Genomic DNA, 16,301 nt, shown 5'->3' on the forward strand with positions numbered 1-16,301 from the left:
TAGGATTAGCAAGTGGCGTAGTGTGTCTTAGACTACCCTGTTCTCTTTATTTTTTTTTGCGGGGGGAGATACAAATCTAATCAAACAGCGGGATAATAGGTTAGTTATATGAGAAGGTGATGGCCATGTCACGACGACAAGGTGTGCAATTTCATGGGTATAGTAGAGTCGGCAGGTTCAGGGCGCAATGATAGGGTTAGAATTGAACCGAAAGATTTATTCGGTTGGAGTGGTGTACGGGTAGGTTAAAGGCGCGATATTATGTGTCTTAGCCTACTAATTACTAACATGATCCATGGGCGAGCGGCGCACACGGGCGAGCGGCGCACCCCACCAACTTTACTCACCTTACTGATCTTAATCTACAATGGCTCAACGCAGCGCTACTCAATTACTATCAAATGAAGCAGATATTCAGCTTGCTATCTCATCTATTAATGCGCACCAGATCCAAGGTACCCGTACTGCTGCAGTAGTCTACAACGTAGCCGAAACAACGCTCCGCCGCCGACGCGCTGGTATACCTGCCCGACGCGATTGCCCGCCCAACTCAAGGAAGCTTACCCAGAGAGAAGAGGAGGTGATTATTAGCTATATACTTCAGCTAGATCTGCGTGGATTTGCGCCTACCTACACAGCTGTACGTGATATGGCTGATAAGCTGCTGGCTGCGCGTGGTGGAGAGCAGGTTGGAGTCAACTGGCCATCTACCTTTGTTAAGCGTACAGACAGTCTTCGGACGTGTTTCAACCAAGCGTACGATAGGCAGAGAGCTCTTTGTGAGGATGCAACATTAATAAAGAGGTGGTTTAAGCTTGTAGAAGAGACAAAGGCTGAGCTAGGTATCTGCGATGAGGACGTCTACAACTTTGATGAAGCTGGCTTTATGATGGGCAAGATTACAACGCAGCTAGTTATAACAGGAGCAGAGAGGAGAGGCAGGCCGAAGAGTATTCAGCCAGGCAATCGCGAGTGGGTAACGCTGATCGCTGCTATCAGCGCTGCTGGCTGGTCAGTCCCACCGTTCCTCATCTTCGCTGGCCAGTACCACCTATCAGCCTGGTATAAGGAAGCTGAGATCCCACGCGACTGGGCGATCGCAGTCAGCGATAATGGCTGGACGAATAATGAGCTTGGAGTTGAGTGGCTAAAGCACTTCAACGCTCACACGCAGGCTCGTAGTGTAGGCGCGCGTCGCCTGCTTATTATTGATGGCCATAAGAGCCACCAATCTCTAGAGTTCCAGGAGCTCTGCAAGGAGAACAATATCCATACGCTCTGTATGCCTCCTCACTCATCTCACCTACTCCAGCCACTTGATGTTGGCTGCTTCTCGCCATTGAAGCGCGCGTACAGCCGTGAGGTGGAGAGCCTTATGCGCAACCACATCAACCACATCACCAAGCTAGAGTTTCTGCCAGCGTTCAAGGCAGCATTTGATCAAGCGTTCACGCCAGCCAATATCTGCTCAGCCTTCCGCGGCGCAGGCCTTGTTCCTCTACAACCAGAGGCTGTTCTATCAAAGGTAGATGTACAACTGCGTACACCTACTCCTCCAGCAGCTCTGCCAGAGGCTCCCTGGGTAGCTCAAACGCCGAGCAACGCGCGTGAGCTTGAGGCTCAGTCAAGCCTAATACGTGAGCGCGTGCGCCAGCACAAGAGCTCATCACCAGCTTCAATTATTATGGCGATTGACCAGCTAAAGAAGGGCGCCGAGGTGATGATGCTCTCTGCTGAGCTGATGCGCGATCGGATCTCTAGTCTTGAGAAGGCCAATAGCGCAGCCTCAGAGCGTAGGCGGCGCTCTAAAAGGCGTATACAGAAGCATGGAGTACTCACAAAGGGAGCTGGAGAGGATATACTGGCTCAAAATGAGGCTGACCAGCAGATTGCTCATGAAGAGCGTCAAGGAGGAGCGCGATCAGGCCTCAGCCAGCGGGCTCAAAGGCGCTGCACTAGGTGCAAGGAGACTGGGCACAACTCGCGCACATGCAAGACTGATACTATTAATATAGAGTAATCTACTGTATCAATATCTAGCAATAATATTATCGCGTTGTTGAGATGCATCGCTTTAAAGTTGCAAAAGTTGGTGGGGTGCGCCGCTCGCCCGTGTGCGCCGCTCGCCCATGGATCATGTTATTATTTTTTTATTTTTATTTTTTAGTTTTTCGTTGTTTCGGAGGGGGGGGGGGGAGGATCCTAGATTGAATTGAAGAGACGGGTTATTAGCTGTTCAGATACAGTACGTGGTTGTGCGGTGATAGTATCGATAGCATGAGTAGAACGGTTTAGTTTTAGGTTTGTGGGAGGGGACTTTGTAGTAGAGGAGTCAATGTAAGCTATCTAATAGGTATGTATATAGAGGTTATCTGATATGGTGGTCTAAAGGATAATTAAGGGGTAAGTGTAGAAAAGCTTGGTAAAGCTCTCGTCAAAATTAGGTAATCCATGATTCTTTGGGCTGGGACCCCAAGGAAGAGTGATGAGTGATTACGATGATGATTAAATTTACTGGATCAAGTGCATTTTGTGGAGTGAGTGGCAGATATTGGATTCGCGGGGGAGATGGCTATATCATTCTGAAAATTTCAACTCCGTCTTGATAGCGCCACCGAAGTGATTTTCATCTGCGGGGAAGATGCCCATGTCATTCCGAGAGTTTTCTCTACGGCTATATAGTGCCTCGTAGCATCGTACAGCCCAATCCCCTTGCCTGAACTCATCAAGGTTCTCCTCCGTTTATGAGAACAATGAGATCAAACTCAAAGTGTGTTCGCGTCGACACCAAAACCTCTTCATCCCTGTACGGCACAAGCCCCTTCTCTTTCTTCGCGTTCAGGCACCGCCGATCTTGCGTGCAACCACTATAATACCTACCGTGTCTCTCGCCCGGACAGGCTTTCAGTAAGCCTCCCCTCACCACAAACGTCTTAAAAACAGAGTCTCCGTGAAACGTATCCGTTATCTGCGGTTCAGAATCTCCCGGGAATCACTCGTCGTCGTATTCCGGAGTCACCTGCGGGTGCTCATAATTCTCAACCCCGACCTTGACAGCCTCCAAATACTCCTTCCTCCGGATCCACCATTTTAACCCCTCCAACATGAAGTAATCAGCCTCTGCTCCTAACCGGGTATATAGCACATAGTCGAAGCCATCGTTCCTTGTCCAGTATAATGGGAACGTGTTCGGCCGGCGCAGGTAGTTCAGCAAATGGGGGAAGATCTCCGGATCCACATCGATAAAGAGCGATCCATCAGCCTGTATTTCAGCGTGGTCCTCCCATCTGTTGAAGAGATTGGCAAAGTAGGGCGATGTGGAGAGTACTGCTTTGGTTGTACGAAATTTGCGGCCGCCGACGTCGAGAGTTATGACGTTGGGTAGGGACGGGGTGCTTGGGTTCATCTGCATGTTGGGCGTTTGGAGGCTGGAGGGGATGAAGTCTTGCTGTGGGTGTCGTGTTTTCTATGGAATGTTAGGACTGTGCATGGGTACATCTTGTTCCGGGTTGTTCATTTCGCGTTGTCACAATTGCTCGCGCCACCTGGGTGGCATGAAATTCTTGACATATCAGTGTAAAAAGGCCATTATAGTTTCCAGAATCGCCTACTAGGTGCTTAGCCACACTTTCAAGTATTGTATGTCACCTGTGTAGCGCCTTCTGTGTTTTCGATCGACAGCGCCACGATATAAACAAGGCAAATGCCCCTTCAAGAATGCGCTAGAACGTACCGTATCGCAGAGGTGGTGATAGAGATGAAAAAGCTACCAGTTCTACATGAAGGCAGTTCTTGCAATCTCGGCGTTGCTGGTGTGGGTGAGAGGAAAGGTCTCGGCGATGACCTTGAAGGTTGTATGCTTGTGCGGGGGGGCACCTTCTCTATTTAAGAGTGACGTAAGGCAAACACACAAAGTCGATCATGTAGCAGGTGATCGTTGTCCGTGATCAGAAACCAGTCATGTAGCGATGCAGGATGATAGAGCAAGATTTTAATTTTGCTCACGACACAACGATTACAGCTTCAACTCGACCCTGAACCAAGTTTGAAAGCCTCCAGAAGTTCTGTTAGGTGACGGTATCAAATTCGTTCCCTATCCTCGTTTGTTATCATTTGGGAGTGGGGTTTTTGGAGGTCGTCCCAATGCGGTTGACTGTACCATGGTACCATTTTCTTCGCGCGCACATTGGAATTGTGAGTCACCGGGGAGTATGAAAGCCTCCACCAAAATTATAACACACAATGTTTCCAAACGCCCACCCTTGGCGTACCCCATCAAAACGAAGAAATATCGCTTATAGTGACGGAGAGATTATGGCTATCATGGCGACTGTATTCAAGTTTGATATCAACGCCCTGGCACCCAAAGCTACCGCACCCAAAAGACTTCAGAAAATTACATCAGTGCAGCAAATTTGCGGTCGAGGAGAACCTCTAACCTGTAGGAGAGGGAGTGCCTTGATTCCAGGACTAAGTCGCCGTCGCGATGATGTTTAGACAGTAGAGGGTGTCAGCCTGCGTAACGAACTCTATATAGCTTTCACTTTTCCAACTCGCAGAAACTTCAAATAAAATCTAGACAGCGCCTATAGCTTAAGTTCAACACAAAAACTCTATGTACATAACATCATCGCGTAATCAGCATATGCGACACATACCACAGCTTAGTCTCAATACACAAATACCCATTCATTATCATACCATAAGACCTCGACCCACCTCAGCCTACCCAACAGTAACATCCCTCCCTCGAACCCCAGTAACAATCCCACCACCCTCAGCATGTATTCAGGCAAAAATGCTAAGAGCAAAAATTCCAGAGGTGATCTCTACCCTCTTCCGCTCCTTCAGTTGTCTATCAAACGACCCCATTTTTAAATCCTTCTCATCGGCCCGACTGTGAGTCCAAAGAAGGTGTTGCGAAACCCCCAGTTTAAACTAGGAATGATTAGGCGAATAAGTGTGTGGAAGTTTTATGCAGAGCGACAAATACTTTGAATAAAGGGTTGTAAGTGTGCAGGGTAGGGGTGTGATAAGCGGATTTCGGGGATGTAGTTGTAAGGAGGGGATGATGTAAGCTGAGATGATGTATAGACCAAGGTTTGCGCGGGTAAGATAGACTCATCGAGTTTCTAACGCGGTAGATTAGGGGTTTCTTTGCTAAAAGATGTGTAGTTGTTGATACGATAAGTCCTGTTTAAGTAGCCGAATTAGTACTGTAAAGGTGAAGATTCCTCGAGATAAAACTCTACTTTCACGTCCTCAGCACCCTCTACCTTATCGCCCTCGCCTCCGCCTGGTGCGGCAAACCAATAAACCGCCGTGAAGGCGACGTACCTGTAACCTCCCTCCCCCCCCTGCGAAGAAATCGTCTCTTCCATCCATCCTAACTGACAAAAGCCCCCCAAGGGCATGTATTGCAACCCGCCAAAACAACTGCCAGCACATTATCGAGCTCGAGGCCAAAGATCCCTGCAGCGGTAATTCTGGTGCGAATAAATTCTGCCACGGAGGCGTTTGTGTGAGTGAATATTTGTTTGTGGGATTGGAGGGAGAGAGAGAGAGAGAGTGCTAATATTTAGGTACAGAATAGGTGTAAGACTAGGCATTTTGGGAATTCGGATTGTAAGAGTTGTTATATATCAAGTATTGTACGTAGGTTGGGTGTGAATGAGGGAGGGATGTAGAGATCTGTGGGGGGTTGGAATGTGTAAAGGTAGAGAGGTTAATCTTACATCTCTTTACTAAGTCCCTTCCTCCGCTATGCCCACACTGCATCGATATTTCACTCCAAGTCTATATCACAGTATACCCTAATCTCTCTACCCACCAACATTATCTCCTTACCCCCGAGGTCGTCCGTCAAAGTCCCTACCTCCACCTCCCCCTAAGCAAACTTTCCCATCCTCACCCTCTATATCTGCTTTTCCCCATCACAAACCTGCAAGTGCCGTATTACCCGTCCATCAACCGCGATCGCGATCGCTCTTCCCGCTCGCTGATGTTGCTTATCCTCACGTGGCATTATGCTAACTGCCCTAATGTGGAAACATTAGTTTTCTAGTGACAAGCACTTCTGGTGGTGTTGCAGGTTGTATGGTGAAACGTTGGAGAAGTTCTTTTTCCGCTTTTACGGCGGCGGGTAGGTGCGGCGGGAGGGGTGTGGGAAAAGCAAGATAGGCGGAGATCGAAAGGTGGGTCTTCGCTTGGGGTGGAGGGCTTGGAAGGGATGAAGAAGGTGGATTGAGATGGGAATGGGAATGGGAATGCAGATTGTGAGATGGAAAGATTGATGTGTTTGGTGCCAGCGACGGCCTTGTTGGATACACTTACGCACAGGTGATTTTGTGGAGTGAGGTTAGACTGTGGGTTTTACCATTAATTGCAAGTGCGTAGGGTGTCTAAGAATGGATGTCTTCTGTTTTGATCAATCAAAATGTAGATGTCGGGCGTGCTGATTTGGAAGCCAGACAGCCACGCAGTGCAATCCTATAGCATGTTGACTAGCCATGAAATCGTCGTCTCGCGTTATGGCACAGCTGACTGACTTATAACTCGAGTCAGTAGAATCACCACTAATGCCGTGTCTATGTTGTGGCAGCAATTTCAGCTTCCTACAAGCAGTGCAGCCCAAAAAGCCAGCACACCACCACCGCCACGAAACCTTTCATCAGAACCGCCCGCAGGACGCAAAACTCACAACACGACAAGGACCGCTCACCGACAATACTATCGATATCATAGATAAGCCATCTGCATCGCACCCGGAACTATGGTTCCGGTGTACGTTTGCTGTGCTGTCACCGCGTTGACCGGTTGTTGAGCTCCATAACGGAAAGTCAACGAGAAGTGGCAAAGACACCTCCTCAGATTAAAGTTTTAAGGTTAAAGAAGTTTATTTTGCCACCGGAAGACGTTATGCGGTGCATGGGTAACGAGAAAGCGCAGATTGCATCGGAATAAGGTTTTGGGGCTGTGGACCCTTGATCGACATGTTGTGGAGACGTGGAAATCAGGAGGGGATGGGATGGGGATCGCGATGGATGCTGACTGTGATGGTGGTCGTTTATGACAAAGGGACGGGAAGTTGATGACGAGGGAATAGGGTTTTGGGGGGGGGGTTAGACTAGGGATGAGAGGTGAAGAATTGGTATTCTGTTTGTGTCAACGATGAGGGAGAGTGTTGGAGTCGACGATGCAATCCGCCACACCGACCGCAGAGATACGGAGGCCAAGATGCAGTAGAACAAAACCCATGGCGATTTCATGAACACAAGATAAAGCAACATACCCATCCCTATCGATTACTTCGTAACGTCACACATACCCACTTCAGCAAGCGTACGACACTAGCCTCGCATCCAGAGACTCCGAGTAAATACGAATACGACAAAATCAATACTTTCTCCATGGAAGTACCTACCAACTGTAGAAAAGATTCCACTTCTCAGTCCACGAGACACCTCGCAGTAAAAACATCTCGTGGCACCACTCATATCTCCATGGGCCGCGAAGAATCATACACCTGCAGTACGCCGAATCACGGCTTTTATCTCCCCACCAGTCGCGTTATGCCCGCCCGCCTGCCCTGCGAAAGCGGTAAACACGCGCAGCTCGTGCATAAATCGTCCGCGACGATGTGGGCAGATCCTGCCGTAGTAGCATGTCATACCAAGGTATGTAGTGTGTAGGCCTCCCACCCAAAGACCTAGTAGCCCGAAAACCTCCGATGGGAGCAGGTAGGTAACCGTACCGAACAGACTCTTGGTCATGAACGTCACTGGATTTTTGTGGACCAGGCATCCGGGGCGTGCAAAACTCCAGGTTAGGTAGGTACCTACAGCTTAGATCCATCTCATCACATCTCATCACATGGCAGCGGCGGCGGGGGGCGGCGGGCAAACCTGACGAGCTAAAAAACATGCAGGTCACTCACCCCCGGTGGCGGTTGGGTAAGGTAACTAGGTTTTGGGTCTGGAAGCGAGAAAGATGGGATCGTCTTTATCGGAATGTAGATCTGGTGCCGGATGTAGGATGGGAGTTGAGCGCCGCACAGCATGGCGCTTCTGGGCGTACGGTAGGGCTGGCTGGGTGAGGGGTGCGTCTGACTCGGTGCAGGGGGACACGTGGGTGAGATTGGTACGAGATTGGGCTGGTGGCTCTTGGTTTTCCTACTGCCGAGGTCGGTGCTCGTATTTTGAGTAGTTTTTTTTACACGAGAGGTGCGGGGAGGAGATGGAGGAGGAGGACGAGGAGGTTGTTCATGGTGCGGAGCCGTGTGTGGTCAAGTCAGAGGATGCGGGATTGAGTTTTGTGGAGTTAAACTTCGGACGTTAGTCAGAGCGACTGACGTATTGTACCCAACTTAGACGCCTACTCTCTATGGGTATGTGGCGAGAGGTGGTGTTGCTTTGATTATGTGCATTACAGTTCCCAACAGCAGCTTCGTATAGTGCACACGTTTGCATACATACAGTTGTCTGCATACATACAATACATTATGCACTCATAGCGGGCATAAACCCCGCTATGGTTCGCGTTCGGTTAACGGGAGAATTGGGACAAAGGGTCTCGACCAGCCTCGTATTCCCAGTGCGCAGGCAATATGCATACATACCGTATCGCTTCACGTCCATGTATCTACTGTACGGTGGGCGAAGACCCCGCGCATCTCCTTCCCATCTAGGATAGGAATAAACGCATGCACGCACGACAACAGCCAAGATCCCAAAATAAGCGAAGACAGCAAAGACCAAGCTACTTACTATCGCATGGTCGATCCTTTCCCAAAGGTTGAGAAGTTTACCTTGACTTCACCACCGGACTGACGTTCTCGCTTTGGGGACTGTCTACTCCCATGCGCTTGGTACATTTACCCTACCTGCATGCAGTTGATACTACAAACTGCGACTACGACTACGACTACGACTTACTACACCCTACACATGATGTTGTGCATCGTCGCCGATAAGGCGCCGATGCCCGTTCACCGGTCGGTCAATCGGAGAAGGAAAGGCGATGAGGCTAAGCCAGCGACGACGAGGCGCGTGTTGAAGATGACATGACAGCAGTCGAGGCTGGCTGAAGGACAGTCAGTGCCAGTACCGAGCTTACTTAGTCGCGCCAGATGACATGCGCACGGCACCGATGACATGCACATGCACATCTACATGCGCATCTATCAAGCACAAGAGGCCGGACTCGGTCTTTAGACTTGGCCCGGAGAGTGCAGCGCCATCGTATCGACCGTGGCACCGCGAAAGCAAAGGTAATAGGGAGCGTTTTTTTGTTCGAATTTGGCTTACTTACTTTGCCCACCCCCAGTCCATATGTCAGCCATCCCAGCGGCCGATCCGTCATGCAGAGTCTCAGACCCGTTTCCCATGCACCGCATCTGTGTTTCCAATCAAAGGTCCGCGGTACGCTTGGCCCACCATGCACCTGTACCCACAGTACGAGCGGAAGCTAATACACTGCCAAGATGCATCCTGATACCTTTTGCTTACCTGGCCTCCTTTTGTGCTCGCCACGCTTTCCCGCGCTGCGTTTGCCAATGTTGCCCGTCACTTCCATCACATTTGTGACTTTTTTTTTCGGCGCACGTCTTGTTTGCGTATTTTTTGGGTCGTTTCGGACGGATGGTTGATGTGAGACTAGTACAAGCTAGGCATCCGCGTAACCCGGGCTCCCACTAAATATCCAAATCTAAACCTGAATTTCGAGCCCTCGCTTAAACCCTACTATCAACCTAAATAAATATATATTCTTAGAAATTTAAACCTATTATTATTTTTTAAGAAGAAAATACTAGCGTGAAAAGCTTAAAAATATGAAGCTCTATTAAGTACTATTTTAGAGATAGTATAAAGAGAGAGAAAAAGAAAAAAGATTAGTTAACTAGCTAATTTATAAGCTAGTTAATGAGATTACATTTTTACAGTAACTACTAACTAAATACTAGAAATGTTGAGACAAAAAGTGAACACTCTTTGCCACTGCGTTGATTGGTATAGATACCTTTCTAACACACCCCCGCAATCAAGGCAGGGGGACAAAGTAATGCGAGCGGTTTGCGACTCTGGCTCTGGCGCTGGCCCTACTCGGCGCTGGCCCTCTTGCTCTGGCCCTCTTGCTCTAGCTCTGGCGCTGGCCCTGCTTGGCGCTGGCCCTCTTGCTCTGGCAAATCGGCTGTGGTCACTCACCCAACAAGCAGTCCATCACGAACCTGCTGATGCGCTGAAAGCGGCCCCGGGCTCATAACCTGTTGAGACAAAAAGTGAACACTCTTTGCCACTGCGTTGATTGGTATAGATACCTTTCTAACAAGAAACAAGAGAGGGGAGCCCTTGAAATACGTACATTGCTTGCCTTCCACTTCCCTGCATCTGCGCGAGCGGCGGGCGTCACTAAGCTGATCTGCCGACGTACATACTCACATACGCTGCTGTCGAAGCCTTATCTCCTCCACCCCGTGTTGCGCTAGCCGGACGGCCCAGAGGATCGGTCTAATCTAGTCGTGCTGTATGAGCAAAGTGGCTGCACTACTCTAGAACGCGCGCGATACGAGAAGGACCCTGCAGATCTGATATTGAACCAAATGCCCGTAGGGCGGAAGAAGAGAGCGATGGACTAAAGCGGGCTGGCGTCTAAATTCTCGGATCTAGCTGCCAGCTTTGAGAAGGGGTGTGAGATCACGTCAACTGCTAGGCTACTTGTTTCTCCGCAACGGCTAAGCAAAGATCGTCGGTAATTGTCTGACAGCTACCTACGTTCAATCAGCACAAGCAGGAAGTCTGACATTACAGGTCTCAACGACACAAGACAGGTGTTACACAAGTCCCATGTGCCGACCCGGCAAAATTAGTGAATAGTCCCTCGTTATTGCAAGGCTACAAGGTTGAAGATGCATGTTCCCCCCCCTGCTCCAACACATGTTCTCGAAAACTTACGAGACACCAACGAAAACAAGCACCGCACACACGCACGCACGCACACAACAAACGGGGCAAGCAGGGCAAGCACCGCTCCGCAAACCGCACCGGACCTCACCGCACTTCACTTACGGGCCACACAGCCCACCGGCTGTCATATCGCGCGCCAGGCCAACACAGGCCGCCGATAACAGATATAGAAATCAGCTAGACCACGTTTGAACGACGCTGGAGCCGGGGGAGTAAGGGTAAGTCAGAAAAATGTATGGTACAGGCAAGGCGGCGTTGGTTAAACCCTGCATCACATCCATGTCGGGACCATGAGCTATGGCATCCAGGCACACACACACACGCCGCTGTTCTGTTCTCCCACCAGGGCCGACGTAAGTATGTACCAGCACATGGTACGTTACGTTACGTTACGTTACGCTGCACGCCTCAGACGCATGTCTCCGCTTTCCCTATCCCCACTTTGGAGTCTTGTTGTCTCCACCCAAGCGTCCCTTTCCCAGCTGGACGGAGGCGTAGTCCGTTGGGTTGGGTTGTGAGCAAGCATGTCGTCTCCGCACCGCCTGGGTCGCATCAGCTAACTAGCGGGGGGAGGCACGCCGGATGATGAGGTGATGTGATGTGAGGTGCAGCGCAAGTCCAAGGTGAACCGTTCCCGTTTCCGTTTCGACACAGCCTGGAGGGAGGAGGGAGGCGAAGGAAAAAAGAGGAAATAAGTATATATAAAGGGCAAGGGTGCCGCATTGGCTTTTTTTTCAGTCGTCGACAAGGTATTTGATATATTGCATATCTCGTCTACTCTGAATTGATACTCTTGCCGTCTCTCTTATCTCCTTGGAGGGGTATACTTGTACATATTTCGTCCTCATTGCCTCTGTTATATACTCATATACTCTGCGGTCTCGGTACCCCCTTGAGCTCGTATATCATCATCACATCACCGCACCTGCATCTCACCTGCATTAACCGAGTCTCGTACTTGGATACCGAGATTCCAACAATAACAACCGAACCGAACACGTACAGTACCAAGAAAAGAATCCTCCCGATCAAGCCCGCCCGCCACGCCCGCTTAGCGATATTGGTTATCGTGACTTGGACGCCATTTGCATTCAAAGTGGTTCGAACAAACGAACAACCGTGCACGATAAACCGGCTCACCTGCCCGGATAATCGAATTATCATCCTGCGACCTTTTTCCCATTCTTTGACTACCAAGAGTCAGTGGTTTTCGCATACTTGGTGTAGCGTTGTTGTTGTTGCTGTTGTGTTTATTATAATACGTACACACTTCCCACTCTCCGTACATACTGGTACACACCCGCACACATTTATATAACACCGAGAATGGTCCGACTGTCCACCCTCGCCTTCGGGCTGCTGTCCCTAGGCAGCCAGGTGGTGAGCGCCGCAGGTGTGGTAAAAGTAATGCCCTTTGGCGCTTCCATCGTCTCTGTAAGTCTTCCCCTTCCCCCACCCATGAACACAAACTAACACCACCCCCCCAGCGCTGCTGGCGCGCCAACCTCCAAACCCTCCTCAAAGGCCAACAAATCACAAACTTCGACATGGTCGGCGGCCAAACCAGCAAATGCGCCGGCAACGCCATTGACCAAAACCACGAAGGCCACCCCGGTTCCCTCGCCACAGACTTCGCCCGCACAGGAAACCTAACCGGCTGGCTCGACGCCAACCCGCCCGACGTGATCATCATGCTCCTCGGCACCAACGACGTCTTACTCGGTCGCAAGCCCGTCGACGACGTGCTGCACGCCTACGACACCCTCCTCGGCCAAATGCGCGCAAAGAACGAAAACATGCAAATCGTCTTCTCCAACCTCCTCCCCTTGGACCCGGCGCGCTTCCCGCAACGCGCCGTCGATGGGATTAAAGAGCTCAACACGGCGATAGCGAGTTATGCGCCGAGTAAAAGTACCATCAAGAGCCCCGTGTGGTTTGTAGACAATTATGCAGATTTCGACGCCGTGAAAGATACAGACGATGGCGAACATCCGAATTTGAGCACGGGCGTAGAGAAGATGGCGACCAAGTTTCTGGAGGCGACAAAGAGTGCAATTAGGGGGGCGGAGACGTTTAAGCGGAAGAGGAGTTTGAGGAGGGGGGGTGTGAGCGTGTAGGTGTTGATGGGGATGGGCAGGGGTAATAATTGTAGTGGGTAGGTGAAAGAGGGAAAGCTGTGTTATGACGATTACGAATTCATGAACTTGTAGTTTTGTTTGTAATGATGACAAACTTTTCGTTATGGGGGCTTTGCGGTTGTATATACGGAAACGGAGACGGAATGCGGAGATGTTGTAATGAACGCTTTTCCTCGACTGACACCCGTGTGCGATGAGTGAGTCGTTAGCAATGATGTGGTGGAGTGAGGAAGAGAGGAAGGTCGTCACTACTTCGTAGTAGTCGACGCCTCGCCCTCAAACACTCACTTTTCCGTCTGTTCAGCCTCCTTGGCGGCTTTGCGCGCAGCCTGTAAACGTTAGTTCGATACCGACAAGTACAAAGGGGGTGAATCAACATACCACAATCCCGCATGACTGGTGGTTCTTGATCAGCCTTGCCTCTTCGGCCGCTGCAGCGTCCACGACTGCCTTGTCCCGACCAAGTATTAACAAGATGGTCGATCCGGGTATGGGGCTGCCTGACAGCTTCGACTGCCTTCTTGGCAATGTAGCCGTCAAGAACTGCTGCCGTAGCGGATTCTTTGCGGTTGAGGAGTGTGCTGTCGTAGCCAGCACGACCCATGTCGTCGTTGTTTGTGTTGTTGGTGGTGGTGGTGCTGGTTTGGAGACTACCAAGTAGTCTGTGTTTGCTGTTTGTCTTGTTTAATATTGCTTGTAGCAATACAAGGCTTCAAACTCAAGGTTTGTGATGGGGATGGGCGCTGTGGGGGAAGTAAGAGTAGAAGGTGGGAGTTGTTATGATGAAAAGTTGTGGGCGTGCCAAGGCTGAGGGCAATCGAAATTGGGCTTCACCTCGAGTTGTAACTTAGAATTGGCACAGCGCGGAGGTTCGGCGCTAGCAAATTGGGTCCGGGGATAGATGGAGGGATATCAGAGTCATCGTTTCGACCGATAGTTACGCGAAGGTGGCCATGACGATGTCAGGCGTGGGTGCCTTGAGTATGTTGCAAAGGGGCCATGGGCGGCGGATGGATAATACAATCTGACGGAAACGAAAACATCACTTGTACACATTGATAAGATAGACATGAAATGGAAATAAATGCACTATGTACATATGCTGTCGGTCGGTCGCTGAACCCACCGCTTACTTGGTCAATATAACCTTGAGCTTCTTGGGCTGATGTGTGAAGAGATTGGCATAGGCCTTGGGGACAAACTTCCGCTTGTTGGGCTCCTGCACAAAGTACTCGTAGCCCTGCTTGTTGGCAAAGTTGATGGCGTCCTCCTTGGACTTGAACTGTATCCGGTGGCCGTTCATGAAGTCGGCCGATGACTGCCAACCCATGAGCGGGTTTTCCCAGCGGTGGCCCTTGGGAAGGACATCCCAGTCCATCAACCAGTGCGAAGCGTTCCACTTGCCGGACTGTGTGGCAGTCTTGCTGGGCTTGTAGATGCTATCCACTGTCAGTTGGGCGGACCATGTCATGTGAGGGGCTGCCGTACCGGACAGTACGCGCCTGGAGGTCGGTAGGGGCGCCAGATAGAACAGCTGCAGCTACGCTATCGCCTGGCTCACTTCCGTCCATGACGCGCTTGGGGACAGGGGAGAAGTTGCTGGCGATGTGTTAGCCACATGGATGGGACAAGCCATATTCTGGCGAGACGCACGAAGTCCGGTAGTCGACGGCGACATTGTAGTCAGGCTGGTGCCTCATTCCTTCGGTCGCTCCTTCCTCCCGGATCTGGGTCGATTCACTGGTGAGCTTGACTGCGGGCGCATCTTCGGTGCTCGTCTTGTGTCCATGGGGAACCGGCTCGTTGGTGGAATAGGTGCGGAAAGCTGGCGCAATTGCGCGGGGCGCCAAGGGGCGCAGAGAAGGCGCGATCAGTCTTGATGCAATTGACCGTGGTAGGGCAGACATGGTGGGCGTCTTGTTAATGTGGTGGGCGTCAGTTGTCGGTGATGTCGATGGATGAAGCTGGGGTGGTCGCTTGGCGAAAGGCGCCGGCATAATCCGTCTTGCAGCTTTCTTCTCGAACCTCACCACCGACTGCACGACCTCCATCTCCACTCCATCGTCTTGCCCGCCCTGGTACGTCGCCCAGAGAAAACGATGACGCCGGGACACGCCAATTGGTGCTAATCAAGCCGTAGCCGTCAAGATGAGCTTCTTCCAAAAGCGCGGTCTCTCGACCCTCATTCCCCCCAAGGTACGCCCTCTTGCGCTCTTCTGGTCCAGTGTGGGATACTAACAATGGCTTCTAGATTGCTTCTCCCAATGTAAGACTCCCTCTGGAACCTTAAAAATATATTCCCAAGGCCCCGAAACTGCATCTGCGCATCTTTCAATTCACGGCAAACACACCCACGTCCTGCACAGCTCCACGACAGAGCCCGTCGCATTCCCGAGATTCGCCGAAACCCCCGCCAAGACTGTTCCAGCGCAAGGCTGATATTTCGCTAGGCTATCGGCTCCTCTCCCAATGCCGTCCGCATGCAGAAGGTTGTGAGCTTCTACGAGAAGCTGCCCCGTGGCGCCGCTCCCGAGCCCGAAGCCAAGGGTCTTCTCGGACGCTATGCAAAGAAGCACATGGGAAAGAACCCCTCAGGAAGGCGTAAGTTGGGTTAGTGATATGTGTGTACATCCCTAACATGCATAGCGCTCGTTCACGTCATTGGCGTCTTGATCGCCTTTGGCTACGCACAAAACTACTACTTCCATCTTCGTAAGTCAATCAGATGCGCTGCTGAGACAGCATGACCAGTATGACTCACAACTCCCAGGCCACCACAAGAACAACGAGCACTAAGCGAGTCTTATGCGCTGGCCAATACGAGCGAATAGACAGGAATTGTATATGTAAAGTGTAGTTGGTGAATGAAGCATCTAGCCAAGACAGTCTCCTCTCCTATCATGCCTATCATGCGCCTCATGTGTGGGTTTCTTGTTCAAGTTTCAAGCTCAACTGTTATGGATTGGCCCCCTCAAGTTTCAATACGGCCCTGTAGTGGCTGCACCATGATGCGCAAGCAAACGCATCGTCTCAGAAGGGGTGAAAAATGCATGTGCCTTATCGCGACATGTTGTTCTGATGGAATCGACATGGCTCACGTGGCTGTTGTGAGCATGTGGGTGCCGGCGTGTATGCGCAGCTACCCGTCCTCGTACCGAGCGGGCTCTGACTCCCACGGGCGCGACGCTTGAGTGAATGATAT

General features: G+C 50.8%; 6 protein-coding genes across 6 annotated transcripts; 3 read left to right on the forward strand and 3 right to left on the reverse strand.

The window, feature by feature from the left end:
• Positions 1-649: 649 nt before the first annotated feature.
• PtrM4_037620 (uncharacterized protein) lies at positions 650-2,020 on the forward strand (the record flags this gene model as incomplete). The annotated part of the gene is made up of 1 exon (XM_066104223.1): positions 650-2,020. The coding sequence occupies one exon, from the start codon at positions 650-652 to the stop codon at positions 2,018-2,020; it is 1,371 nt and encodes a 456-aa protein (XP_065966425.1).
• A 972-nt stretch (positions 2,021-2,992) lies between these two features.
• PtrM4_037630 (K-tetra multi-domain protein) lies at positions 2,993-3,517 on the reverse strand (the record flags this gene model as incomplete). Its single annotated transcript, XM_066104224.1, has 2 exons — positions 2,993-3,466; positions 3,497-3,517. The coding sequence occupies 2 exons, from the start codon at positions 3,515-3,517 to the stop codon at positions 2,993-2,995; spliced, it is 495 nt and encodes a 164-aa protein (XP_065966426.1).
• An 8,770-nt stretch (positions 3,518-12,287) lies between these two features.
• Positions 12,288-13,078, forward strand: PtrM4_037640 (Lipase-GDSL-2 multi-domain protein; the record flags this gene model as incomplete). Its single annotated transcript, XM_001939537.1, has 2 exons — positions 12,288-12,395; positions 12,449-13,078. 2 exons carry the CDS (start codon positions 12,288-12,290, stop codon positions 13,076-13,078), a joined length of 738 nt encoding a protein of 245 aa, XP_001939572.1.
• Positions 13,079-13,383: 305 nt separating this feature from the next.
• On the reverse strand, positions 13,384-13,703 carry PtrM4_037650 (uncharacterized protein; the record flags this gene model as incomplete). The annotated part of the gene is made up of 3 exons (XM_066104225.1): positions 13,384-13,428; positions 13,481-13,549; positions 13,605-13,703. 3 exons carry the CDS (start codon positions 13,701-13,703, stop codon positions 13,384-13,386), a joined length of 213 nt encoding a protein of 70 aa, XP_065966427.1.
• A 525-nt stretch (positions 13,704-14,228) lies between these two features.
• PtrM4_037660 (NAD(P)H-quinone oxidoreductase subunit I) lies at positions 14,229-15,006 on the reverse strand (the record flags this gene model as incomplete). Its single annotated transcript, XM_001939538.2, has 3 exons — positions 14,229-14,538; positions 14,588-14,698; positions 14,753-15,006. The coding sequence occupies 3 exons, from the start codon at positions 15,004-15,006 to the stop codon at positions 14,229-14,231; spliced, it is 675 nt and encodes a 224-aa protein (XP_001939573.2).
• A 241-nt stretch (positions 15,007-15,247) lies between these two features.
• PtrM4_037670 (mitochondrial F1F0 ATP synthase subunit F) lies at positions 15,248-15,895 on the forward strand (the record flags this gene model as incomplete). Its single annotated transcript, XM_001939539.2, has 5 exons — positions 15,248-15,295; positions 15,351-15,365; positions 15,550-15,700; positions 15,746-15,811; positions 15,870-15,895. The coding sequence occupies 5 exons, from the start codon at positions 15,248-15,250 to the stop codon at positions 15,893-15,895; spliced, it is 306 nt and encodes a 101-aa protein (XP_001939574.2).
• Positions 15,896-16,301: the final 406 nt, after the last annotated feature.

The sequence above is a fragment of the Pyrenophora tritici-repentis genome, chromosome 1 (assembly GCF_003171515.1).
Source record: "Pyrenophora tritici-repentis strain M4 chromosome 1, whole genome shotgun sequence".
NCBI classification, from domain to species: Eukaryota; Fungi; Ascomycota; class Dothideomycetes; order Pleosporales; family Pleosporaceae; genus Pyrenophora; species Pyrenophora tritici-repentis.